General features: G+C 41.1%; 2 protein-coding genes across 6 annotated transcripts in view; both read right to left on the reverse strand.

Moving 5' to 3' along the window:
- Positions 1-310: 310 nt before the first annotated feature.
- On the reverse strand, positions 311-10,579 carry SSBP1 (single stranded DNA binding protein 1). Of its 2 annotated transcripts, none has more exons than XM_042470682.1 (7): positions 10,446-10,579; positions 8,923-8,993; positions 7,832-7,898; positions 7,531-7,671; positions 5,267-5,354; positions 3,412-3,500; positions 311-489 (listed from the first exon to the last, which is right to left on the reverse strand). In XM_042470682.1, exons 2-7 carry the CDS (start codon positions 8,944-8,946, stop codon positions 446-448), a joined length of 453 nt encoding a protein of 150 aa, XP_042326616.1. In that variant the 5' UTR covers positions 8,947-8,993; positions 10,446-10,579; the 3' UTR covers positions 311-445. The 2 variants fall into 2 exon arrangements, with proteins under 2 accessions (XP_042326616.1, XP_042326617.1); XM_042470683.1 differs by having other exon boundaries at positions 10,352-10,472.
- A 3,009-nt stretch (positions 10,580-13,588) lies between these two features.
- The window catches only part of WEE2 (WEE2 oocyte meiosis inhibiting kinase), a 33,007-nt gene continuing 20,499 nt past the window's right edge, over positions 13,589-26,096 (reverse strand). For 3 of the 4 annotated variants that reach the window (XM_042470210.1, XM_042470209.1, XM_042470211.1), the window contains exons 6-12: positions 24,506-24,627; positions 21,668-21,814; positions 20,307-20,408; positions 18,621-18,706; positions 17,355-17,525; positions 17,107-17,249; positions 13,589-15,166 (exon numbers count right to left, since the gene is read on the reverse strand). In XM_042470210.1, coding sequence (XP_042326144.1) covers positions 14,983-15,166; positions 17,107-17,249; positions 17,355-17,525; positions 18,621-18,706; positions 20,307-20,408; positions 21,668-21,814; positions 24,506-24,627 — 955 coding nt within the window. In that variant the 3' untranslated portion in view covers positions 13,589-14,982. The remainder of the gene's footprint in view (positions 15,167-17,106; positions 17,250-17,354; positions 17,526-18,620; positions 18,707-20,306; positions 20,409-21,667; positions 21,815-24,505; positions 24,628-26,096) is intronic. The other variant, XM_042470212.1, reaches the window with a different exon arrangement.

Raw genomic sequence — 26,096 nt, forward strand, 5'->3', positions numbered from 1 at the left:
GCCTAAATGAAACTGCAACTGCTAGAGTAGAACCACTGAAACAATGGGTTTTATGTAAGTGCTGACTTACTATTCAGAAATTGATTCAATCAATCAGTTCTAGTTGGACCACTAATACGACAGAGTATGACAACTTACATGGCGACAACCCTCATATAAATCCAGAAACAGATGTTAGAGAAGTGAAAAACAAGCCATATTTTCTCTCCTTGCTGACCTTCCCCTTCTGCAGGTGTCTAAAGTGTGAATAGGGTTTGGGTGGGGAAGAAAGGTGGAAGGGATCCCAAAATAAATACAGAATATGCATATGTGCCTTTAGATTTTGTACAAAACTTTATTTTTAATCAGGGCAAGGAAACAATTGGCTGAAACATGATTGCAGAATTAGGAAAAATGCTACAAAAATAAGAAGGTATATCTGAAGCTTGTACAAAAGCTGGTCACTTCATTCTTTTTCTTTAATAAGGTCACTGAGGAAAATAATGTTATCTGGAAAGCAAAGAGAGAGAGAGAGAGAGAGAGAGAGAGAGAGATTGAAAAGCTGCATGTTTGAACATATGTGTAATAAGATGCTAACCCCCATTATGATGAACAACTGAGCATGATTTATATTGTTACATTTATCTTTGGCATTTCCCCCAAAGGGTACATGGCTCTCCATCACTCCTCTTTCCCAATACAACTGTTTGAAGGACAGACTCAGTGTTCATGGCTAGCTCAAGTGAGTTTTAACAGAGAGTGAAACCTTCAACCTGGATCTCCCAAATCCCCATACAGTGTTCTTAACTGCTGCACCATACTGCCTCTTCAGTACTGCCTACTCTGGCTGACAGTGTTTGCCTAGGCTTCAAGGGAAAGGTCCTTTCCTAGCCTTAATTGCACTTGTATCCAGAGATACCAGAAAAGAACCTGGAACCTAGTGTTTTACTAACAAGCTATACTCCCCCCACCCCTGGCTCCCACAGGCCACCTGAGACTCAAATAGCATTAAGGCTTTCCTAATTTGTGTCTTCCAGTCTCAGACATTATAATTACAACCTTCAGTTTATAAGGATCTAATATACCTATCTCTCAGCTCCCAATACATTAAAATGTGTGATCTGAATTTCTTTCCAGTTTGAGTTATGTTTGTTTCATTTGGGAATTATTATTGTTGGCCACAATATTTGTTTTACCAAAAAGAGAGAATATAAATTCAACAAATCTAAAACACTTGCCAGCTGTTTGGTGCAAGGTGAGATCTGGCTACAGCTGCTGAAATCATGGGGCTGAGCCACACATAACCCTGTGTAGGTTCAAGTTGTTAGACTAGTAGTGGAGAATTTTTGACCCTCCTGATGTTTGGGGTTTCTACTCCTAGAAATGCCAAGCAGGTTTGGCCAATAAAGGATTATGGTGGCTGCAGTCCAAAACATCCAGAGGTTCAAAGCTTAGCCTCTTGCCTGGAACAATTGACTGTTCTTTTCAGGCTTGCACTTAAAGTCACTGTAACATATATGGCTATGTAGCAGCAGACAACTGCAATATTTGGCATATCAGAAAGAATGCTATTAATACCATAGATCTCCAACACTGCTGACATAAAGACTACTGTGTTTCTCTTTTACTTCTGCTCTTTGCCTTCTCAAGGGGCCTGGGTGTTCCAATTAAGGTTGGAAGCAGAACACAGTAACTACTAGATCTGATAGGTTCAAAAATGAGAAATGGCCATTATTGCTCCTTGGTCTCAGCTGCTATTAGAGGAATCATGCAAGCTGTCCACATTACTCATCCTGCACCTCCATCATAGGACTGCTACAAACACTGGCAGTCAAGCCTAAATGTAACACACACAACTTGTTTTGTTTAACAGCCAGCACCAGTTAAAACAAAAGAGCTTGCCCAAAAATTTGTAGCTGCCTTCTCCAACTTGGTGCTCTCAGGATATGTATCTCCCCATATGAACCTACCACAGCTCGGGCCTAAGATCTCCAGGAGTTCCAGACCCATCACAGGATTGCCTGGTGAGGACACAAGAGAGAGCCTTCTTGGTGGCTGCTCCTGTCCTGTGGAATGCCCTTCTACAGGAAGCAAGGCTGACCCCCTCCTTGCTTGCTTTCTGTCGGCAAGTAAAAACAGCTTTATTCAGGCAGACTTTTAATGTGTGATCATGGGACGGCTTTTTATTTGGGGTGTTGTTATATGGGGGTGGGTATTGTGTTTTTATTGTGGGTTTAATGTTTGTAATTTTATATTGTTTTTATGTGAGGTTTTTTTATGTGTTTTTGTTTGTGTGCCACCTTGGGTCCCTTCTGGGAGAAAGGCAGCATAGAAATAAATAAAATAAAAATGTTGGTCTGCAACTCCCATGATCCCCCAACTAGCCAAAGGCACCAGACTGGGGAAAGATTGCTTTAATGAGCATAATACTGGTTTCAACACTCCAGTCTTTTTTAAAGGGAATTTATTTTTGTCTGATTCCCTCCTTATCCTTTTCTTAACTACTCACTCCTTAAAGGCTCCCTTGAAAAAAGCTGGGTGGACAGAGAATGCAGGAAATTGGGAGGAAACCTGTAATCAGTGGCATAGCCAGACATTCTAGTATTTCTGGTTATATTTTGAGCTTTCAGGCAAAGCTCACTTGCACTGAAAAACTCTGATTAGCCTCTGCCAGCAGAGAAACTGACCTATGGCTTGCTGGCTAAAGTTTGTAACTGCCTGTTATGACAGCCTTCCCCAAACTGGTTGGTCAAAACATCTGGAACGTACAACTCCCACCATCTTCAACCATCATAACTATGATGGTTGGGAATTATGGGAGTTGTCTTCCAAGATATTGACCAAGGATTATGGGTTGGAGGAGGCAGCATTAGGAAGTCTGCTCATTTAAGGATGTGAGAATCTGACAATTTCATCTTTTGGTGCATTACTCAGAATCCTACTGATAGAAGATTCTATTTTCTGCTTGCAAGACTTTTAAAAATTCCCTCATGGAAATCTGACTGATTTCTACCATGTAATTTCACTAATACATCCCTTCAGTTTTTAAGTAATATATATATTTCTTGCATATATTGTGAGAAGATCAAGTGTTTATGCACATTTTCAAATATACAATTTTTTATTTATATGCATCTACTTGCATGTGAGGAATCTGCTGCTCAATGACAGGAAATGAAAGCTACAATACACACTTTCATTAAGGGTCTCAATGACCGCAGATTAGATCAACTTATTTGAAAACCTCAGTTAATGTGCATTTTATTTTCTCTCCAAGTCTTTCTTAGTTCTTTCCATGAGCAGGACCCAGCAGTGCCACCAAGTGGAACAGCCAAGATAGTGAAGATAATACTCTGTTTTGATTAAATCCATCAAACAGTCCAAAGAAAAAAGAAATATGAATATTTGGGCAAACCTGTCCACTTTTTTTACCTGCAATGATTGTTGTGGCTTGCCGTCTCACATTGTTCTTATCCATGTATTCACCATAGTCTATCTTCCCTTCCACATAGATCCGAGCACTGTCAGGAGCCAAAAATGGGAAGATTAATTGTTAACATTCACTTTTAATTCTGAGGTTCACTCCATACCATTAAATCAGTGCTTTAACAGACACTGCTCAGCAATTAATTCATTAATCACAGAAGCTTTAGAGAGACAAGAAGGATCTAAAACTGGTAGACAAAGGACACTCGGTCTCATCAGGTCTGGCACCCGAAACAGAACCTTTGGGCTCCTATCTAGCGTTTAATTGTTGTTAGCAGTTGTTCCATTAGGAACAACAAGCACCAGGTATATCGTATTGCATGTCTCAGGATAGGAGGGGGGAGCTGTCTATTTCCTGACTTAACAATGATTCAGGTAGCCAGGCTGGTACACTCTAGATTACACTTTTAATTACAATTCCCATAAATCTCAGCTAACAAGGACAATGGTAAACTATTATGGAATCCATAGTCGAGGGTGCTGTTGCCTACCCCTACACATTAAAAACACTTGACATATTTCAGTGATCCTTGACATAGCCCTTCAAACTAGGTAAAAATCCATATTCCTTCATCTCATTCAAAATTAATGAGGTTGACAGTGACTTTCCTAAAATTCAGAGTGTTTATGGCCAAGGTAAGTTTGGAACTGGGGACTTTCTGGCTTGTTAGGCTACCAGTTTTGAGGTGTCTGTGCTTCCCATAATAGGAGAAAAGTAATCTTCACTAATGTCTCAAAGAATAGTCCTCGCTTCACTTTCTGTTCCTATTATTATGGCTGAGATGTATTTCTATACCAGGTTTTATTGGCAGGTCATATCAGATATTATTGATAGGTCATAATCAGGTACTTGCAATTTTCAGAAGTCTGAAGAAATAATTCATGTTTAGTCTACCTAAATGATGTAAACAGCAGCACCATAATACCTCGGTCCTATCACCTGAGCCAAATAGGAATATGTATACCTAAGGAGGCCACAAATTAACCAACCATTCCTATTCAGACACTTGAAGAGCAGTGGACCAAAGCAAGCCATGCAACAGATAAGTACTGGCCTCTACAGAAGCTGGGCAAAACCTGTTCTATCTATCTTTTATCTATTGCCACTCTTGACTTTCACCCAGACTGATCTTTGGGTATCAGTATGTGCCATCCTTCTGAAGTTGTAGCAATTTTGCTGCTGATGCCTGCTCTAGTCCTTTTCTTTGGAAGAAGCAGCTGGGCTATCTAATACAGCTAGAGCAGGTCTGAGGATCATACAAACTTCCATATGTTGTTGCTGGACTCACAGCTTGAATCACCACTGCTGGAGGTTGATGTCCATCATCATCCCCATGGGAGACCACATGATTCCTTGGTCTAAAGGAAGCCCATTCTACCTGCTTCCACAGCAAGATAAATAACTCAAACTGTTCCAAATACCCAGGCAAGTCTATTTCTAGCATAAAGAGAGGGCAGCAATACCATCCATGGCACCAGATGCAATCCCTCCTACACTCTACCAGTTTTCCTACATTTCAGCAGATTTTTTTTTTTAAAATAGAGGTTACCTTAAACAAAGTATATAACAGTGGGGAACCTATGGCCTTCCTACCATTGGTGAACTGTGTCCCTTGGCCTGGTTGAAACAGCTGGGGGCAGTTGGGAATTATAGCCCTGCAACATCTGGAGGCACAGGCTGCCCACCCTTGCTATACTGGAAGTTATCTAATACAAATAATATTAACAGTGTGGTTTTGTTTTTATGAAGGGTCTGATTATTCAGGATTCTTCACTATAAGTATGCTCCAGTTCAACTCACCCCTTCTTCACATACTGATATGCTACATCTCTCAGCCCTGGCCTGAACACAGAGATTCGGTGCCATGTTGTCTTCTGTGAGATGTCACCTTGGTTAGATAAAACCCAGGTTACAAAACAAAGAAACAAATCCAAACCACCCATAAATTCAAACCTTCTCACAAGCAAGTGTTATAAAAGATCAGGAACTTGTATCTCTATAGGTGCTGGTGGACTGCAACTTTCATCAGCCCTAGCCAGCACAGCCAATGTTGAAGGATAATGGGGACTGCTGTTCAGGACCACCTGGAAGGCACTTTGTCCCCTACATTTAGGTTTAAATTGCTCATATTCAAGGGAATGGAAAGGATGGGGCCACCCAAACGCCATTATATAAATGTGTGATGGTACTGTGGGCTCATACAGCTGACAAAAGGGTGGTCACTGGAACACACAATCAACACAAGAGTTGACAAGCAGGACAGGGGGCAAAGCTAAGCAGCAGAACCACTATACACACTGGTCAAGAGCTGATGGGGCTTAACATAAAACACTCCTAGTGTAATCCTTCTTAATGGGTAGGAGAACTTTGCTTGTAGACATTGACTTCACACTGATACAGTACAGCATAAAAAGGTGAATTAGCTTTGGGCCAAAACATGTTTCAGCAACTCAGGTCTAAAATACACTGGAGAAATAATCCAGTTTGAGATTGTTTTAACTGCCTGGCTCAGTGCTAGCGAATTCTGGGAACTGTAGTTTTGTGAGACATTTAGTTTTGTCTGTCTGGTGCCACAGTAAACTACAATTCCCAGGATTCCCTAGCACTGAGCCAGGGCAGTTAAAGCAGTCTCAAACTGGATTATTTCTGATGTATGTTTTGGACCTCAGGCTCAAATGGCTGATGAACACAGAGTAGGTCAGGCGATGGAAGAAGGAGATGAATAATGACTCCAAAAAAGAGATATCAATGAGCCTATCTTGGTCTCATCACTTACACAACATGAAGGAGGTCATGGAAGTGGAAATGAACCAAAGGCCTTCTGAAGGCCAAGAAAGGGTTGATGGAGAAAGGAGAGTCAGAAAAATAAAGCTTTTAATATTATGGATTATAATCACTAGAAAGGGTAGCAGGAGAAACTAAAAGAAACTAAAAATATAGGAGCCTCCTGAGATGTCAGAGACTACTCACACCTATGCTCCCAATTCCAATCCAAACCCAATGGAACAGAAACCTCTCTTGTTCATGTCTTCTGGACTTCAGGGAATAAATGGGATATGGGGGTGTGATGGACTCATTGTGCAGATTTGGATTCCTGACAACCAATCACAGTTCAGGCAGACTGTGAGGGAGGGGAAGATATAAAAGTAGGAGTGAGTGGCTTTGAGTTTAAGTTTGGGGGAGGTTCGAGTTGAATGAGAGTTCTTGAGAGATGGTCAGATAGAGAATCTGACTGTGCCTTACAGGAAGTCAGAGAGTTATTCTGACAAACCAGTAGGAGAAACTGGGAAGAGAGACAAAGGGCCTCAGTATGGTCAGATAAGGAGTCTGACTAGATAAGGAAGTGCACTTGAGTAGTAAAGAGGAAACCGTGAGAAGCCTGCAACTGTTATTTTAAGTAACCACACTAAGTTGAACTATTTTACCTAGCTACTTTCTTACTAAATGTTATTCAATAAAGTTACTGTTTATTTGTTATCACTGAAGTCTTTGTCTGAATGAATTCTTGACATTATAGACAAAAATAAACAAGCTACCTAATATACTGAATGAACAAAAGTAAGCCACTTGGGACCCTAGCCTTTATACACTTAGAGAGAGTGTGTAAATGGTGGAAGCAGGACAGTGTTTTAAGCCTGAGGGCAGGGAACCATCTAATTAAAAATAATAATAATTATAAGCTGTTCTGAGAGCCTTTGTGGCTGAAGAGCTGGGTATAAATACTCTAAATAAATAAAGCATCTCGTCAGAGAGAGCAATGTATGATGCATATTAGGGACTGTCACTATTGTCACAATCACAGTCTGGAAATGTTACTTTTGGAGACGGCACTCCCAAAATTCCTTAACCAGCACAGTCAGAGGCGATGCTGGTCAGAGAATTTGGGGGCTATAATCCAAAAAACAACAACAACACAAACAAACCCTTTTAAACTGTAGTTATAACATACTTTGATTAAACTATGGAGCAGTGAAGGAGATGAGACATTTCTCAATTAAATTTAATGGCAGAACAGTCCTCAGACTTTCTACACTATTATGTCCCCAACAACTGCACATGCTCACCTCCTTGGAAGACTTCACTTTCTCCTGATCGCCACATCTCATTGGTTGCAAGGCTGAAAATTGTGACTGGATTTTTCCCTTCTGCTTGCCTCATGACAGGATCCTGTCCAACGCGGCCAAGCAGCTGGATTCGGTTCAGTGCTAGGAGAAAACAGGAAAATATATTAGCATGAGGTAAGTCAGATGCCCATAAGGCCAAAACTGACACATTCTTGGCAAGAGTAAAGACAGTTAACTAGACAGACATGACTTTGTGTTATGCTTAGGAGCCACCCAACTTAGCTCAAGAAAAGCTACTTACATCTTTCAAGAACTAATGGTGTCGTCGTTGTTGATTCAGACTCATGTCTCACAAACTGTCGCATCACCTAGAGAAAGAGAACAAAGGGCAAAAAGAGTCTGACAGGCCTCACTTGCAGGAGTGTTGTGTGCGCGCACTGTGTGCTTTCAAGTAGTTTCTGAGTTATGGCGACCCTATCATGGGGTTTTCTTGGCAAGATCTGTTCAGAGATTTGCCATTGCCTTCTCCTGAGGCGTGCTGCCAAACACTTAAAAGATCTGAGGTCAATCACAGAATCATAGAATCACAGAGTTGGGATAGATTACAAGGGCCATCCAGTCCAACCCCCTGCCATGCAGGAACTCACAATCACAGCACTCCTGACAGATGACCATCTAGCATTCTCTGAAGATGCCAGCCACAGCTGCTGGCGAAACGTCAGTAATAAACTCTTCTAGAACATGGCCTCACGGCCCGAAAAACCCACAAAACAACAACTGTGGATGCCGACGGTGAAAGCCTTAAACTTCACATTAAAAATTAATATAAAGCAACTTAAAACACCAATGATAACATTAAAATACCACTAAAAAAACAACAATGAAGTTAAAAATGAAGCACACACGCCATTTAAAAAGGGGGATTTCAAAATTTAATTATTAGATGGGTGTCTTTGAACAGCCACAATGTACCCAACCCCACAACAATCACACTGACAGAATGAAGATCAATTTAAAAATATATATATCCAAACAGAAAGACGATCCTGAACTCAAGTCCAGAAATAGACAGCAACATAACTCTATGATAGGAAAGGGTTTTCTACAAGTTATATTTACCTCTTTGAACCCAAGGTCAATCCCTCATTTTGATTCGATTCCACCAAGTCCCAGTTCCTTTTTCTCATTTAGTGTTAGATTGTAACCTCCAGGAGCGGCCTGTGTAACGTTTTGGCTATTTTCTTCCATTCTATTTAGATGCTTAAGCCCATTTTCCCCACTTCCTTAAAGGAGGAAAAAATGTAGCCCCAAAACAAGCCTCCAACAATCCATATGCCATCTCAATTCCTTATTCCACTGTCAGAACAGCTACAAAAGAAAATGAGTTTTTACCTGCAGTAGCGGCCTGCGCAACATTTTGGCTATTTTTAAAGACTCCTGCTTAGGTGCTTTCCTGGCTTTCTCTGAAAGAAAATGTTAAGAAAGTCAGTCACCAAGTTGTTAAATTACACATCAGTTTCATTTCTTTGTTATATTTAACAGGACAGAAATGCGGAAGCAGAAAGAAACCACAGGGACAGAAACAGATAAAGCAGGTGTAAGTATACTTCATTCCATTGTATGTTGATTTCCACACTTGCGTATAGGTTCTCTGATTCCTAAGAGGTTAGAATCCTTCTCCCGAGCCTTAGCTAGAAGCAGAAAAAGGTTTAAGCGAATGGCAAACCTCCTCTGGACCAGTCTTGTCAAGAAAACCCTATATCAGGTTTGCCATAAGTCAGAAGCAACCTGAAGGCACACAACAACAACTAATACTACGTACTTCATTTGTGAGCCGCCTTGGGTCCCTTTCTGGGAGAAAGGCAGCGCTGAAATGAAATAAAATAGGCTGTATCTACACTGCAGAAATAACCTGGTTTGACACCACTTTAACTGGCATAACTTAATGCTAGGGAATTCTGGGAACTGTAGTTTGTGGTGGCACCAGAGCTCTCTGACAGGGAAGGCTAAAACATCTCACAAGATTACAAATCCCAGAATTCCATAGCACAGCATTGAGTCATGGCAGCTAAAATGGTGTCAAACCTCTTTATTTCTGAGGTGTGGATACACAGCCCAAAACCTAGGTTACAACTAAACATCTCACAGAACTACAAATCCCAGAACTCCATAGCACAGCACTGAGCCATGGCAGCTAAAGTGGTGTCAAAGCACTTTATTTCTGAGGTGTTGATACACCCCCAAAGCGTATGTTGCAGCTAAACATCTCAGAATACTACAAATCCCAGAATTCCAAACCACAGCATTGAGCCATGGCAGCCAAAGGGGTGTCAAACTGTTTTGTTTCGGCAGTGCGGATACACCCCAAAGCTTACATTACAACTAAACATCTCACAATACTACAAATCCCAGAATTCCATAACATTGAGTCACAGCAGCTAAGGTGGTGTCAAACCACTTTATTCATTCATTCATTCATTCATTTACGGTATTTATACCCCGCTCTTCAGCCCTTAAAGGCTCTCTTATTTCTGCTGTGTGGATACACCCCTAGTCTGCAGAAACTTAGGTCACAACTAAACATCTCACAGAACTACAAATCCCAGAATTCCATAGCACAGCATTGAGCTATAGCAGCTAAAGCGGTGTCGAGCCTCTTTACTTCTGCGGTGTGGATACACAGCCCAAAGCTTAGGTCACAACTAAACATCTCACAGAACTACAAATCCCAGAATTCCATAGCACAGCACTGAGCCATGGCAGCTAAAGCGGTGTCAAAACCGGATCATTCCTGCAGTGCAGGTGCAGCTATAAACAATACCCTGCGCTTCCCTCCTTCCCGCCCCTGAAAAGCTGAGCTTTCGCGTGGAAGAGTGGTTGCAAAAGGCTCCCTCTTCGCTGCAGTGCTTCCTCACTTATAGAGACGCTCAGGCTGCAAGCAGCAGCAGCAGCCTCCTGGTCCTTCTCCCTGCGGGCACTTCCGGTCCTCCAGAACGTGGGCTTCCCTCTCTTCTCTTCCCAATAGGAAAACCAGATAGAGGGCCGCCATAGAGACGCGGTGACTAGAGCGGCACCGCAGTGAGAGTGATGCTAGTAATGGCGCCTCAGTTCACACTTCCGGTGGGAAAACACACACACACACACACACACACACACGTACGTAGTGGTTTTTGAGTTACTTTTCAGTCATTTTTGCACTATGGTCCAAAACACATTGCAGAAATAATCCAGTCTGAGGCCTCTTAAAGCAGTAGTTTCCCCAAACTGTACCCTTTAAGAGAGTTTGGACTTCAGCTCCCAGAAGCCTCAGCCATGTTGGTCAATAGTGTGGGTTTCTGGGAGTTGAAGTCCAAGATTCCCTTAAAGAGCACAGTCTGAGCACCACTGGCTTAAAACTGCCCTGGGCTCATTGCTAGGGAATTATGGGAACTGTAGCTTTGTGAGGCATTTATTAGCCTTCTCTGTCAGAGAGCTCTGGCGCCATGATAAATAATAATAATAATAATAATAATAATAATTATTATTATTATTATTATTATTATTATAGAATTCATTTATATCCCGCCTTTCCAAAAGGATCAAGGCAGGTTACAAATATATATATGTATATGTATATATAAACAAATATAGGCATATACACAATTAAAAATTGCATATCCCTTATCCCTTACCTTAACTAAGACACCAGCACTATAATTACAAATTACAAATTAATTTAAAATAGACAAAATTTAAAACAGGCAAGATTGGGGAAATTAGATTTATTTATATCCCGCCCTTCTCCCAGGGCTGGGTCTCAGGGCGGTTTACAACATTAAAAAACGCCATACAGTTAAAAACATACAAAAATAATATATTAAAGTAGAATTAAATTGCTACAATAATTAAAACAAATTCCATGCTAAAATCAAGTACATTAAATAAATTAAAATGCTTAAAATACATTAAAACAATATAACAACACACCATAAACTGCAATTCCCAGGATTTCATAGCACTCAATCAGGGCAGCCAAAGCAGTCTCAAACTGGGTTATTTCTGGAGTGTGTTCTGAACCTATGTGTCCAGGCACACTGCAGACATAATCCAGTTCGAGATAGTTTTGTCCAAAACGCACTGCAGAAATAATCCAGATTGAGACTGCTTTAACTGCCTTGGGCTTAATGCTAGGGAATCCTGGGAACTGTACCTTGGTGAGACATTTAGCCTTCTCTGTCAGAGAGCTCTGATGCCACAATAAACGACAATTCCCAGGATTCCCTAGCACTGCGCCAGGGCAATTAAAGCAGTCTCAGGCTGGATTATTTCTGCACTGTGTTTTGGACCTGGGTAAGGAATATCAGTTGGAGGGGTGGACTGTTTGGAGCCCACCAAATATTTTGAACTGTAAATCGCGGCTTCAATCCCACAATCTCTCACCCTTTATTTTGCTGCGAGAGGGAGAGGTTAGGGGCTAAAGATCAAAACAAGTATACAGAATCTCACTGTTGTTGTTAACCACCTTCAAGTTATTTTCAAGTCATCATGAACCCATGGATGAGACATCTCCAAGACTCCCTATCCTCCACTGGTCTGCCCAGGTCCTGCAAATTCATAGCCATGACCTCCTTAACAGAGTCCATCCATTTGGTGTGTGGTCTTCCTCTCTTTCACCTGCCCTCAACTTTTCTTTGTGTTGTTGTCTTGTCCAATGATTCCTGCCTTCTCATGATGTGGCCAAAGTATGATAGCCTCAGTTTCATCTTCTTGGCTTCCAGGGAGAGCTCAGGATTTGTTCTAGGACCCATTTATCTGTCTTTCTTGCTGTCCATGGTATCTTCAGCAGCACTCTTCTCCAGCACCACCTCTCAAAAGAATTGATTTTCTTATCCGCTTTCCTCACTGTCCACCTCTCACATCCATACATGGCAATAAGCAATGCTCTGCAGTAACCCTGCCTTTGCACTTGCTTCCTAAATCTCCCTTTGGGATTATTCAGAGTGAAAATAATCCTGGTACAATCTGGACTGAATCTGTGTTCAGATGAATTTCAAATGCATCTGGTTAAGCTTGTGGGAAGGTCTGCCAAACCCCGCCACTTAACCCAGGATAATGGATCTTGGTTTTTTCCCTGGGTTTTCCTAAAATATTTGCATCGTCGGCTGTGTGAATAACCCATCTGAATAGACCCAGGATAAATGGGAATAAATCTTGTTTCAAATACATCTGAATTATCAAATCCATCTTTATTCGCAGTGCTGACACAAGTAAGCAACAGAACTCACAGAGTTGCGGTTTCAATTAAAATAAAATAGTATGAACAACAAAACCGGAAATCACAAGTGAGCTTATTCAAGTAGTAACGCTAAAGAAAAAAAACACACATCTGAAAGACCCATTAGCAGAATCTTGACTACTGGCTTTTCAGCCATCCTTGTAGAATCTCACACGTTTCCCTCATTTCATTATGTCCCTAGAACTTCAGTTTTTAATCTCAAAGAGGTTGCTGAAAAAAGATAAAATGTCTTTGACCAGACGTGATTCTGGGACATAAAAAAAATTGTACCTGCAGTGCACCAGAAGCTGGAAAAAGTGACTGTGTGGGTTTTGTTTTTGTTTTTTTTACTACAGTGGCCATGGTGGTTGAAGGATTTGGGGAGCTGTAGTCCGAGTCTCTTCTCTAAACTCAGGTTTATTCCTGAAGGAGCACTAGCTCCTTCAATCACATCCAATTTCTAAACATTATTTATATCCAGTCCATTTGTACTGGTTTTATAAATACCCCAAATTAAGATGTAACTATACTTTTGCTGGACTTTTGATTGTTAAAATATTTGATGTACTTTTTAATCACACCCACCTTTGGTACCTACTATGATAACTTTACCACTTGCAATACTCCTGGAGGACTAAGACTGAAGGCATGTTCACCTCATAGCATCCATTATGGAGCAATCTTGCCATTTAGATCAGATCTGTCTACCCTCCAGATGTGCTGGTTTCCAATTGCCATCATCCCCACACAGCATGACCACACTGGCTGGAGATTATGAAAGCTGGAAGCCAGTTGAGAGTAGCCAGTTGAGAAGGAGGTACATATATTTATAAAATCAGCCTCAAATTATTCAAGATAGGGACTAAAGACATAATCCTTGTATGAACTTAAAGAAATTCCCCCACACATACAGTACATGGTTAAATAAATAAGACTAAAGTTTTATTCAAAGTATCATATGCTTTCCTTTCTTTTTTTTTAAAGAAAAACATGAAAAACAACAATAAAAAAAGTTTATGGTAACCAACAGCTAGGACTAAAACCATGTTCAGAGAAGTCTGGGGAACTCATACAGTTGACGGAAACGTTGGAAGCCCCCACTAAAAATATTGCCCCAATAGTCAGGTCTAAGAAATAGAGAAGCCAATTGAACTGTTGGTCTGGATCATGAAACAATATCAGAAGCTAACACTATAACAGGGGCATAAGGTTTACTTTATTTTATTATGAACACTTTACATAACGTACTCCCCAGAAAATGAAGGCATTTCAAAAAGCATTTCAACCTCCATTCCAGTGTGCTTAAAAATCCACCCCACTCCAGACGCTTACAAGCCTTTATTCATTAGGTATGTCAGCCACTCAACTCATCACTGTTTAAGAATAAAGTCCTCCATGTCCCAGCCAGGCTGTACCTTACCTACTGTTGCACAAGGAAAGAGAGACATTTTCCTCAACACCTGTTGTCAAAAGAACTACTTGTTAATTTCAAAGGTCTTGTTTTTTAGAACTCTCAATATTAAATATATTTTGTTCTTGTCTGGGGGACTGAGTCACTGTAACTGTAGTCCAGATATTTCAGGACTGCAGCCCCCATGATCCTTCAACATAAAATCAATGCTGGCTAGAGTCAATGAGAGCTGTAGTTCACCACTAGTAAGTTTCTCTGGTCCTTAAGAGACTGAAAGGTTAGAATGATGGCATAGCTTCATATATAATAGTCTCATCCCCAACTGTGGGAAGATGCCAACTGCTTAAGATGTATCCTCTTTAAATACACAGCTATTTCCAATCTTTTTTAGAAACAGATTAACACAAAAAGACCTTAAAATAGGCAAATATAAAAGTGAAAGAAAGGAAATAAAGTTATATGTTCTTCTGACAATCCTATGGAGAAAATACACCCATTAGTTTTAAGAGATGTAATGTCTGAAGAAGCTGACATGATATTCCTGTACCTCATGTTCTCATGGTTTTACTAGCCTCACCATAAAACCAGCTATGACTGTCAGGTCCAAAGGGCAAAAGGGACAGACAGACTAGGTTTGAAAACAGATGATAATGTTGAAATATGATGGATCAGAGGCTGAGATTCAGCATCATCATACTTGCAGTCATGATGGAAAAAATAAAAGCCAACTATGCTGGTTTTTCGCTAGGACATGCTTCTGTAACCTGAGAAATCTGAATAACTGTCTTCAGTAGCCACCAGCAGTAAAGCTGAATGACCGAGCATTTTTCCCTCCCACCAGGCGTTTCTTGTTGTTCTTAAGCTTTGAATTGGCTCCAGTTTCTTGAGGCCTGGCACATCCCAAAGACAGGTCTTTTTTGATGGCCTGGTCCTTTTTGAAGGTCTGAGCTAGGCGGGCTGCCCTCAGCTCCCTAAGAAAGAGAAGAGACAGCCATTAACAAAATGACCCCAAAAGAGTGCAAATGACTGGAAGGAATATTTCTCAGAGTTATGGTTTTCCCAACAGGCATTCAGGTTTAGCAAATCAGAAGTGAGAAGGTTTCATAGGATCAAGATGAAGGAGATTTGAACATGTGCACAAGTATGATTGCATTTTACAGTATGGTGACGTTTGACACCAGAATACAAGTACGTATGCAGAACTAAAGTCTATTCAACTCCTTGGCATGCAGCTAGCAGTACAGCTGAAGAACCAGTAGCAGTAGGGAGTTAATTTTGATTCCCAAAGAAACAGGCAACTGACACACCCTTCCTACCCTTTCCAAAAATAGCCTAAAGCTAAAAAATAAAAAAGCAGCATTATCCTAGCAGCTAATACTAGCACTCATACATGAGTTTCAGGCCCACCTTTGAAGGGAAGGAGACAGACACATTAAACTGGAGGATGAAGCCTCTCCCTGTTCTTCCCAACAGTCTTATGTATTTTTAGTGGAGGGTACAGGCATTGGAAAAATTACTTATTTGGACTACAGCTTCCAGAATTCCACAGCCAGCATGGCCAGGGATTAATTATTTTGTTCATCCTCTGAGAGCAATTGCTGCGTGTCTACCTTATGAATCTTTTGGGGTCCCTTGGCAAGAGAAAGAAAAAGATATAAATTGAAGACAAAAGCAACTGCAGCCATGTCTGTTGAGTCCAGAGGAAAAGAAAAGAAAAAGAGAGAGAGAGAGAAAGAAAGAAAGAAAGAAAGAAAGAAAGAAAGAAAAGGTCCCTGTTCTCTGGTCTGGCCTGGCCAGACTTGACTAGTTCACAGATGCTCCTCACTTTAAAACAGCAGGACATTAAGGTGTCAAATTAAAATGGGACAATCAGCTTGTGTAGTGTGCTATACAGGAGAAGCATTTCTTCTTTGGCCAATGGTATCAGAAGACAACTATGGAAACACTGAATGTCAAATTCTATAATGGGGGCAAGATGATAGTCATGGGGGGTGGGGGAGAGATATAGCTAATCTTAAAATCTTAATTGCATTTATAATTCATTTTCCCCCCAGGAAAGAGTCCAGTGCCCTTATTTGCAAAATCCTCCTTTGCTGTTTAGGAGTAAAGCCAGAGCTTCCCTCATTATTAATTAGAATAGAACTTGAAAAAGTTACTTAACAGATAACTTATCTGGACAATTTGGGAAGAAAAATCTGGACAGTTTGGAAGAAAAAAAAATAACTTATCCAGCCGAGGCTGATTGATGTGGCAGCTTCAAAAAGCAGATTAACATGAAAGCACAGGATGGCATTACCATATATACTTGACTATAAATCGATAAATTTATACCCAAAAATTGACCCCCCAAAAATGGGTTTAACATATATGGGGCAATACGGTAATAGCCTTGCCCCTCAAACCTCTTCCGCAGCCTGGCTGTCTCCCTAAGGGTCAGCCGGGCTAAGGAAGGGCTTGGGAGGAAACATTTGCGTCCTCCATTTCCTCAGCCCAGGTGTCCTCTGGACGTCCTCCAAGGGAACAGCCAGGCTGAGGAATGGCTGGGATGGCAAATGTTTGCTTCCTTCCCTTCCTCAGCCCGGGTGTCCTCTGGAGGTCCTCCAAAGGGACAGCCAGACTGTGAAGGGGAAGGAAGGGATACCTTTGACTTATCTATGGGTCATATCAAAATCTCTAATTTTGTCTCAAAGCCTGTCCTTGATTTATACACATCATAGTGGAATATATACAGTAATTATTTTACTATTGGGGCATGTAGAGGCTCTTGTAGGATTTTCTGTCTTACTGTGCGCCAAAATAACTTCAGAATTGTTAGATGCTACATACACTTTGGTTTGGCTGCTGGATATTCATTTGCTGGTTCTTATCAGGCCCCACAACATCTTGGCTTGACCCTATTGAAGGACTTTACCTTTCCAGCATAGCAGTTTTGAATCTCTCCACATTTAGCTGCTTTTGAAGTTGGGCAGCTTTCCCAATAGAAGGCCGGAGGACAGGGTGTTTGGTTAGTGTAGTGGCTGATGGTCTCATAATTGGATCAGGATGGATCATAAGCTGAGATCAAAACAAAACAAGTAGAAGCGAGTGAGAAAGGGGTAGGTTTCATATTACTGGTGAAATAACCAATACTCTTCTCACACTCCCCAAAAGAAAGCTCACCTTGAGCAGTTCTGTAAAGCCATGTGACAGCTGCTGAGGGATTACTGGAAGGTTGCCTTTGCGGATGTCGTGCCACATAGTACCATTGGCAGGTAATTGGTCACAACCTGCTGCTAGAGCAATGGTTAATGCAAGAGCAAAGATGTCCGCCTTGGGCAGATAGCAGTACTGCTGTGGAGGAAGTAACAAGAAAAACTAGAGGTTTTACACTACAAAGAAGTAACGCATCCAGGTTACATCAGGTCCAGTTTAAATATGCTACCTAGGAATGAGGTGTAGCCACCTCAAGAGTTCCAAGCTGGTGTAGGCTTTAGAAGCCTTCATCCTATAATACAATAGAGCATGAATATAAATGTTTTTATCATTAAAAATCTAGGTCTAGAATACTGTGGTATGCATCCAACTGGTAGTCCCCACTAGAGTAGATCCATTAAATCAACAGGAATTTGGTAAGCAGCGGATCTGAGTGGACTGCACTGGGTGACACCATCAGAGGGGGTGACACCAAAATGACTTTCTACACCAACCCACTTCCTCTGACCCAGGAGGACCCAGTCTACCCTCACCCAAGCAGATCTGCTCTATACTCTCACCATTGATCTTGTGGCTGGGCACCTCATTCTGGCTGAAGTCTTTGGCCATGTAGACCCACTTGACTTTGGAGCAATTTTGTGAGTAGGGCTTGGCTGAGGAGGCAGTGCTAGTTCTGAGGATAAAGAGATTTTTTTCTTTCTCCTTCTCCTTTGCCACCTGGCTGAGCCCCACTCATGAAGTTACTCCAAAATCAAATGGCTGTATGTGGCCAAATGCTTCAGGTAGAATGAGGTGCCCAGCCATGAGATCAATAGTGAGAGAATAGCCAGATCTACCTTGAGTGGGGGTAGACCGCACCCTCCTGAATCAGAGGAAATGGGTTGGTGTAGATTGGGCCTGCCCATTTATGTCTCTTTTTTTTAACCAGTTGCAGTTGGGGTGGGGGATGGCATCAGATATGCCTAGGGCAGACAAGGGCCAGAAGAGGGCATAGAAAAGAAAACAAAACATATTGCAAATCTGTGATTTGGAGGTAAAAAAAAATTCTACCAGGTGACACCATATGTTACCACACTGGGTGACACCATCACAAGTGATGCCACTGTTGGTAAGTCAACACTGAGTCCTTGCATCTTCCCTTTGGACTTCCAAGAAGTATCCAGTTGGCCACTGTGGGAAATATGATGGTGCACTATGCAACAGACTGAACCATCAGGGCTCTTATGTTCTTACCTCTTGCAAGATTTCATTGGCCAAGAAGCGGCAATCTCCTTCCTCCACTTGTGGAGTAGCTATGGATGTCACATGTCCAAGGTCTCCTAAGAGAGAGAAACTGGTGAGCTAGTTTACAAATGTAAATGCAAATTAGTATTAGTATTAAAGCTTAAACTAAAAATCTTCATAACTTCAACAGTAACAAATAAAAGAATAAACAAAATTAAAATATTAAAATTTATTAACTGATATGATTTGAACATATCAGTTAGTCAGTTACTGAAGACCTATTTGAATGGAAAGTCTTTGCCAGTGTGCCTAGCTAAGGATGGGTAGGCCTGTTACCAGAAGGATGTCCGAAGAGACAAATTGGGCATAATAGCTATGCACTGAATACCTACGATGTGCACCAGTGCAAAGACTAGCTGCAATGAAGTTACCAATCTCCAGGATGTGCAAGATACATACATGTGCACGCATGCATGCACGCACATGTGTGTATACAGTGTTTAACAGACCAAACTATAAACATAAACACAGTGTAAAGTCGAAGGCTTTCATGGCAGGCATCCATAGTTTTTTGTGGGTTTTTCGGGCTATGTGGCCATGTTCTATCAGAGTTTCTTTCTGACGTTTTGCCAGCATCTGTGGCTGGCATCTTCAGAGAATGCTTTGCCTGGAAAGATATATACACCCAATTTTTTCAGGCAAAACATTCTCTGAAGATGCCAGCCACAGATGCTGGCGAAACGTCAGAAAGAAACTCTGATAGGAAAAAAGAAAAAGAAACTCTGATAGAATATGGCCACATAGCCAGAAAAACCTACAAAAAACTATAAACACAGTGCCTGGTAGAATATGCAGTTAATGACTAAATCATATATTACTGTCAGTACCAGGCAGTATGTGTCAAAGTAACAGCTGCTGGAAAACATGACCAGGAGGATTTCATGCTCATGTTCTGCTGGTGGGCTTTCCATAGAAACTGAGTTGGCTACTGTGGTATAGTTATACTGGACCAAAGAGGCCTAATAATAATAATGATAAAATATTTATTTATATCCCGCCTCTTCCACTTTGAGGATCGAGGCGAGTAACAGTAGAGTTTATACAATATAAAACAATAAAAACAAGTTCCACAAGACCCCGGCCCAACTCTCTACTTGACAGCTTTTCCTCTAAAGGAAAATGGGGGACTGTGAAAGATCCTATCATGTAGGCAATGAATTTGTTTCTACTAGAACTTTGGCTGATTTTATAGCTTTAACTGTCATGGCCCCAAACTCAAGGGAAGTATGAAAGGGCTTTCTAGTAATCAGAATATTATAGGCTTTGGTCCGATCCACTGGACTCCTCTAAAAAAATTATGTTGTAGGATATGGAAACGTGACCTTCAAGTAGAAAGCTCACATCCAGTTATGCACTTGCATCCTGCAGTGATTTTTACTGAACCTACAGTATTTTCTACACTGTTCACAACCATCACACCATACTGCAACCTCCCACCAAATCCATTATCACGACCATCTGTTGAGCAGGTCCCATGTATAGACTTTGGAGTAAGTAGGTCCTACAGTAGAGAGAGAAATATGTAAGAGAGAAGGGGAATGACTCTAGCTCAAGAGACATTAAAAAAAAAACTTGGAGTTGGAAACCACTCCATGCCACACTCTCCAGAAGCATAGCCATATTTAAGCTACGCACCAATTTTATATACCACACTAGAAGAGGAAAACCCATCATCTTCACTGTCACTCTCCTCCTCCCCCGTGAGTGCAATCAGCTTGTGACATATAAAAATATTGCCTGAAACCAATAAGAAACAAGAATAATGAAGTTTGCAATGTTCTCACATCAATTATACTATCAACAATCAATAAAGCTTGCATTCCACAAGCATGTATTTGCACATTGCTGAGCAACACTTGACAGTTTTTCCTCTAAAGGAAAATGGGGGACTGTGAAAGATCCTATCATGTAGGCAATGAATTTGGTTTCTACTAGAGCTTTGGCTGATTTTATAGCTTTAACTTCATGACCCCAAACTCAAGGGAAGTATGAAAGGACTCTCTAGTAATCAGAATACTATAGGCTCTGTTTTGTTAGGTTTCACAAAATCACATTGTTGAAGTAGCCATTTATAGACCTAGTCAAGCTCAGAATATTAAAAAATTGTGTTCTTTTAGATGACAACTTGAAGAATTCTCTTGTTATGAAATTCTGAGAGATGTAGTCCAAAAAAGTAACCTTCCCATGCTCTAATCTAATCTATTTATCTGAGGAAACCCAAAGCTAGATGGCTAGCCATATTGTCCTTCAAGGCCTTTAAAAAGGAAGAGCCCTCCATATCAATGCAGCTAAATGGCTGAATTTTAGGGAGCAGCTGTAGCTTAGTGGAAGAACACACACTTTGTATGCAGAAGGTCCCAGATTCAATCTCCAGCCTTTGCAGGCAAAGTCCAAAGGAGTCAGAAACCTTCAGAAACTTCTGCCTGTCAAGCATTGACAGTATTGAGCTATGTGGACCAATAGTCCAATTAAGTGTAATGCAGATTCTTTTATTCCTACCTGCTCTTATTGCCAAGGCATTTCTCCTAACAGTCAATCAAAACTGAGCTTCTGGCGACTGAAGTCCAGAACCTCTATCACCCTTGGCCAACACAGAACCAGTCTTCATCCTATTTTATGTGACAGTCTTTGTGGATTTCAAGAGTTCTCTCATGTACCCACCTCCATTTTCTTTTCTCTAAGCTAAACATACTCCATAAAGACTAGCTTCAGCTTTCTACATGTTGTGGAAATAAGCCATCAGTAAAATGGCTCAATTAGAAGGGAGGCTTGTGTTTCCTTATAATTAAGAAGCAATAGTTCTGCAGCCCTAATTGAGTTTAGCACTGTATTGATGCTGTTGCAATGCAACTTCAATGGGGATGCAGTGGAAACTTTTCAGAGGACTGTACCAGGATGGTGAAAATCTCCTTTGCTCCTGTGTACTCAGCTCACTTTTCCTAAGTGCCAACCACAACTATTTGATGCCCAGTGCATTATGGAATAAACAGGCTTACTGGGCTTGATATCCATGTGAACCAGGCCAGAAGAGTGAATATATTTCAGCCCCATGGAGACTTGCAGCAAGATCTCCTTCAGCTCAGATTCTTTGAAATAATCCTCTGTCTTCAAGTTCTCCAGAAGAACATCTTGAAGGCTCCCACCTGCAGAAAATAAGTGTTATCATACTGCCATGGCTGCAATGCCCTACACTGTCCGTTCCTTCTGAAGTAGCTTATTCCATCTTACATTTAAGATACCAATTTGCTTGTCAACACTTAAATGGTAGCCTAATGCTGCCAGCTGTCATAACGCAAGGGCACTTGAGTGGAGGAGGGACGAACAGGGAAAGTTAATTAATTGTAGGTTGTTTTTTTTAAGATTTCAGGCTCCATGTCTCAAGAGGCTATTATGTACATGATGTATCAGACTAATCACATAGTATACTGTTTCTCAAACTTTGGTGCTCAAGATGCTTCTTGAGTATTGGCCATGCTAGCTGGGACTTTTGGGAGCCAGAGTTCATAACATCTGGAGAACCAGAAATTGAGAAGCACTGGTATAGAAAACTTACTTAATAGGAAAGCCAGTCCTGGCTTTCAGACTACAGTATACTAAATCAAATGCCCATTTGTTTTATTCTTAATTCTAGTCATATTTCATATATTTTATGTTTTATTTTTGCTACTTATAATGTATGTTTTTATTGTGTGCCTTCAAGTCATTTCTGACTTATGATGACCTTAAAGCAATCCTATCACAGAGTTTTCTTGGCAAGAATTAGTCGGAAGAGATTTGCCATGGCCTTCCTCTGAAGCTGAGAGAGTATGACTTGCCCAAGGATCACCCAGTGGATTTCCATGGCCAAGCAGCCAAACCTCTATATCTAAGATAGATAGATAGATAGATAGATGATAGACAGACAGACAGATTACAAATATAATATTGGTAAAATATTATACATACAAACATACACGTTTGTGCATGTATCTGAGATACACACACACACACACATATATATACATACTGTATATTATATATATATTTATGGGCACAGATCAGTCTAAATCTATATCTGTTTCATATTTTATGATTGAGAGGTGCACATCATGCTACCATGATGTATCACATGGCTTTTTTCCATAACAAGACCTGGTCTGCCCCAAGACAGTTTGCTGCCTGGAACAAAAATACCCTTCCAGCCAACCCCATTCCATATGCCAGATGGAATTTTATTTCAGCACCAAGGACAGGAGAGTCATCTTCACCAGTACACCTAAGATCAGAAGCTCAGTTGCAAGCTGGAACAGTTAAGTCACACACACACTTCTTCTCTTCTCCAGAAAAGTAAGGCTATGGGATTGTTCTTTGCTGTGCTCTGGCAGCTGCTGCCTGAAGCAGTTGCCTCACTCTGCTGAATAGTATAAGCAGCCTTGACTACTCCACATTCCAGCATCAGTTAGCACCCATTCCATTCACAATGCTCTCATAACAGCATCGAGTATAATCACATTTGCACACCCTATTAGATTTTAGGCAGGCATCTGTTTTTTGGGCAGCATCAAATGGAATTTTGAGGTATTGGCAGTCATGCTGTTCTACTCTCATGGGAACAGGGGCTTGGTAAAAGTTACTTTCTTAGACTACAACCCACAGAACTTTGCAGCTTGGATTTGGGGGTGGGGGAGTTGCAGTTCAAGAAAGTGACCTTCTAAGCTTTCATAGGAAAAGACCCCACACAAGCTAATGAGTGACTCTAGAAAACAAAAACAATATGGGTCTGAATAAAAGGACCCCAAACGTTTTTAATTTAGGGTCTCAGGATATCTTAATATCTGAAGTCAAATGTATACAAAAGGAAGACCCAATTGGGTGCCAATCCCTGCTCATGAGCATGTATGGAGTTGACAAAACCCACAAACCTCTTAGAATGATGATACTTATATTTACTGGCCCTTAAGTACAGCCTTTTAGCAAGGGTAGACTTTAGGCTTGCTGGATCTACTTTATTTTTCAACCGAACTCCAAGTCCTTTAATGAGAACCAGGTAAAAATAGCAGCTCAAGAATTATAAAATGAGACACCTCTGAGCATATGCTCAGCCTGGGAAATGGGAGCTTTCATGACAACTCTTTCTCTCACGCACGTCTGTCCCTAGCTTTCATGCTTTCAGAAACTTAATTTAGAATTAAAAAGAATGGTTTTCAAAACAAGCTGAAAACCCCTGCTGATTTACTGAAAACTACCCAAAAATTTGCCAGTAGATCCCAATCAACCTTCTGCCCTCCTACCCCCAGTCTTCGGGCCCATTTACACTACAGAATTATAGTACTATTATTCCACTTTAACTTCCATGGTTCCATCCTACACAATCCTACGAATGGTAGTCTGGTGAGGCCTAGAGTGCTCTGGCTGACAATTCTAAATACTCCTCCTGCAAATACACTACAAATCCCAGGATTCCATAGGATAGAACCATGACAGCTGAAGTAGAATAATAGTACTATAATTATGTAGTGTGAATGGGCCCTTTGATAGGCCAAGTACTCAGTTTCACAGCTTCATTTAGTTCCCTTTACTTTCCATTTATACGGACTCACATAAGAAATCAGGTGCAGAGGTTGGAGAAGTTATGTTTAGGACTACAATTTCCAGAACTGTCCAGCCAGCATGGCCAGATATTTTCCCAAGCTTTGTTCTGGTATCAGTTGTATTCCTCTACTGCAGATTCCCTCTCTATGGACATTTGTTATACATGATTAACTAAATGAAAGAATGCACAACATTTCTATGGCGTTTGAATTTCAGGTACTTTGGAGCTGAGCAAAGATTAGAAGGGTGGAACATCTCCTTACCATTGCAGTGCTCATTCTGAATGATCATGTGATCATCTTCTGCCCACGCTGAATAGTAGCGCACCACATGGGGATGATGGCCAAGCACTGCATGGGCATAGACTTCCCGCAAAGCCATTTGCCTGTAGAGAAAGAGACAAAAAATAAAATAAAACATGGAAAGAAGATTAATGGGGCCAGACAGACTGCTGTAAACTTCCTTAACAGTCCCAAGGTCCCGTCAAGGAATAAACTACGATTCCATTTTAAATGTGGTTCTACCCTATGGAAACCTGGAATTTGCACTTAGGGAAAGATATTTAGAATTCTCAGCTGGAGAGCTTGAATGCAGTTAAAGTGGAATTATAGTGCTATAACTGTGTAGAATGAAAGGACCCCTGATGAAGCTGTTTTTAAGGAGGATTACTTCATTAACAGTGAAGTAGCATCTGGAAAGGGCCAGTTTTTTTCTCCTGCTACTTCTAATTTTGGATAGAATCTCATTCAGTGATTCAGTGAAACTTCAAAAGCTTGCAACATTTATTTTGTGCATTTTGGTTGGCCCAGTAAAAGTATCACTGTTTTGTGGATTTCGGTTTTATTGTATCATGATTTATAGGCACCAATATCAGCTCCTTCCTTCACCTCTTTCTAAAACTGTGGCAATGATTATATCTTGTGATAGTAGATTCCATTGCTTTAACTATGGGCTGGTACACAACGCCATAAAGCGGCGTGCTCCCGGCAATACTAGGGTTAGGGAGCACGCACCAAAATGACGTGGCACACATGTGATGTGTCTGCACCGCCCCAGGCCGTTTACGGCAACCTGGCAGAGGTGTGGAAAGGAGCTCTGAAACGGAACACCTTTGGGCCCCCACATAGTTGGTGTGGCAGCCAAATAGCCGCGCCAACAATGCAGAGGAGAAAGGGGCCGCCCCTTTCACCTCTTTAGCGCCGGGGTGCCATTGGCACCTAAGGCACAAGGGCATCCCTTTTCCAGCCAAAGAGAAGCAGTAGTTTGCCGCTTCTCTTTGGCCTGGCAAAACGCTGGATTGGGGCCGCAGGGCTGCTGGTGAGGTTGCCCTGGCCCCAATCCAGTGCGAAAAGGGCCACCTCTTTGAGGTGGTTTGTACCGTGCCTATGGATATGTTCACATTACACAGTTATAGAGCTATGATTCCACTTTAACTAACTGGGTTTCATCTTACGGAAAACTGGGGTTTGTAGTTTGGTGAGGCATTGAATCTCTCTGTCTAAGAATTCTCAATAGCTCTCTCTAAATTACAAAGCCCTGGATTCTGTAGGATAGAACCACAGATGTTAAAGTAGAATCACAATGCTACAACTGCATAGTGTGAAAGGGCCCAATGTGATGTGTGAAGAAGCAGTCCTTGAATGCATCTTCACTAGATATCTCTAGTTTTAGTATTGGGGAACTTGGAGAAAAACCTCCCTACCCACTTTCTCTACCTTTGCTCTTTTTGTTTTCAATATCTAAGTATTACTAATCTACATAGCAGAAAAAAAGCCTTTTTAGTGAATGTGCAATGTAGTACAAAGAACTGAAATGCAAGCATTGCCTCTAAATGAACACTAGAAAGACATATTG

This window comes from Sceloporus undulatus, chromosome 5 (genome assembly GCF_019175285.1).
Source record: "Sceloporus undulatus isolate JIND9_A2432 ecotype Alabama chromosome 5, SceUnd_v1.1, whole genome shotgun sequence".
Taxonomy (NCBI): Eukaryota; Metazoa; Chordata; class Lepidosauria; order Squamata; family Phrynosomatidae; genus Sceloporus; species Sceloporus undulatus.

What these genes read in the sequence shown, in the direction of transcription:
- SSBP1 (XM_042470682.1), bottom strand. Translation starts at nt 8,946, where the DNA reads ATGTTGCGCAGGCCGCTACTGCAG. An exon ending in ACCATTAGTTCTTGAAAGAT is followed by an intron (nt 7,672 to 7,831) that starts GTAAGTAGCTTT and finishes GTTTTCTCCTAG; the next exon opens with CACTGAACCGAATCCAGCTG. An exon ending in AGCCACAACAATCATTGCAG is followed by an intron (nt 490 to 3,411) that starts GTAAAAAAAGTG and finishes TTTGCTTTCCAG; the next exon opens with ATAACATTATTTTCCTCAGT.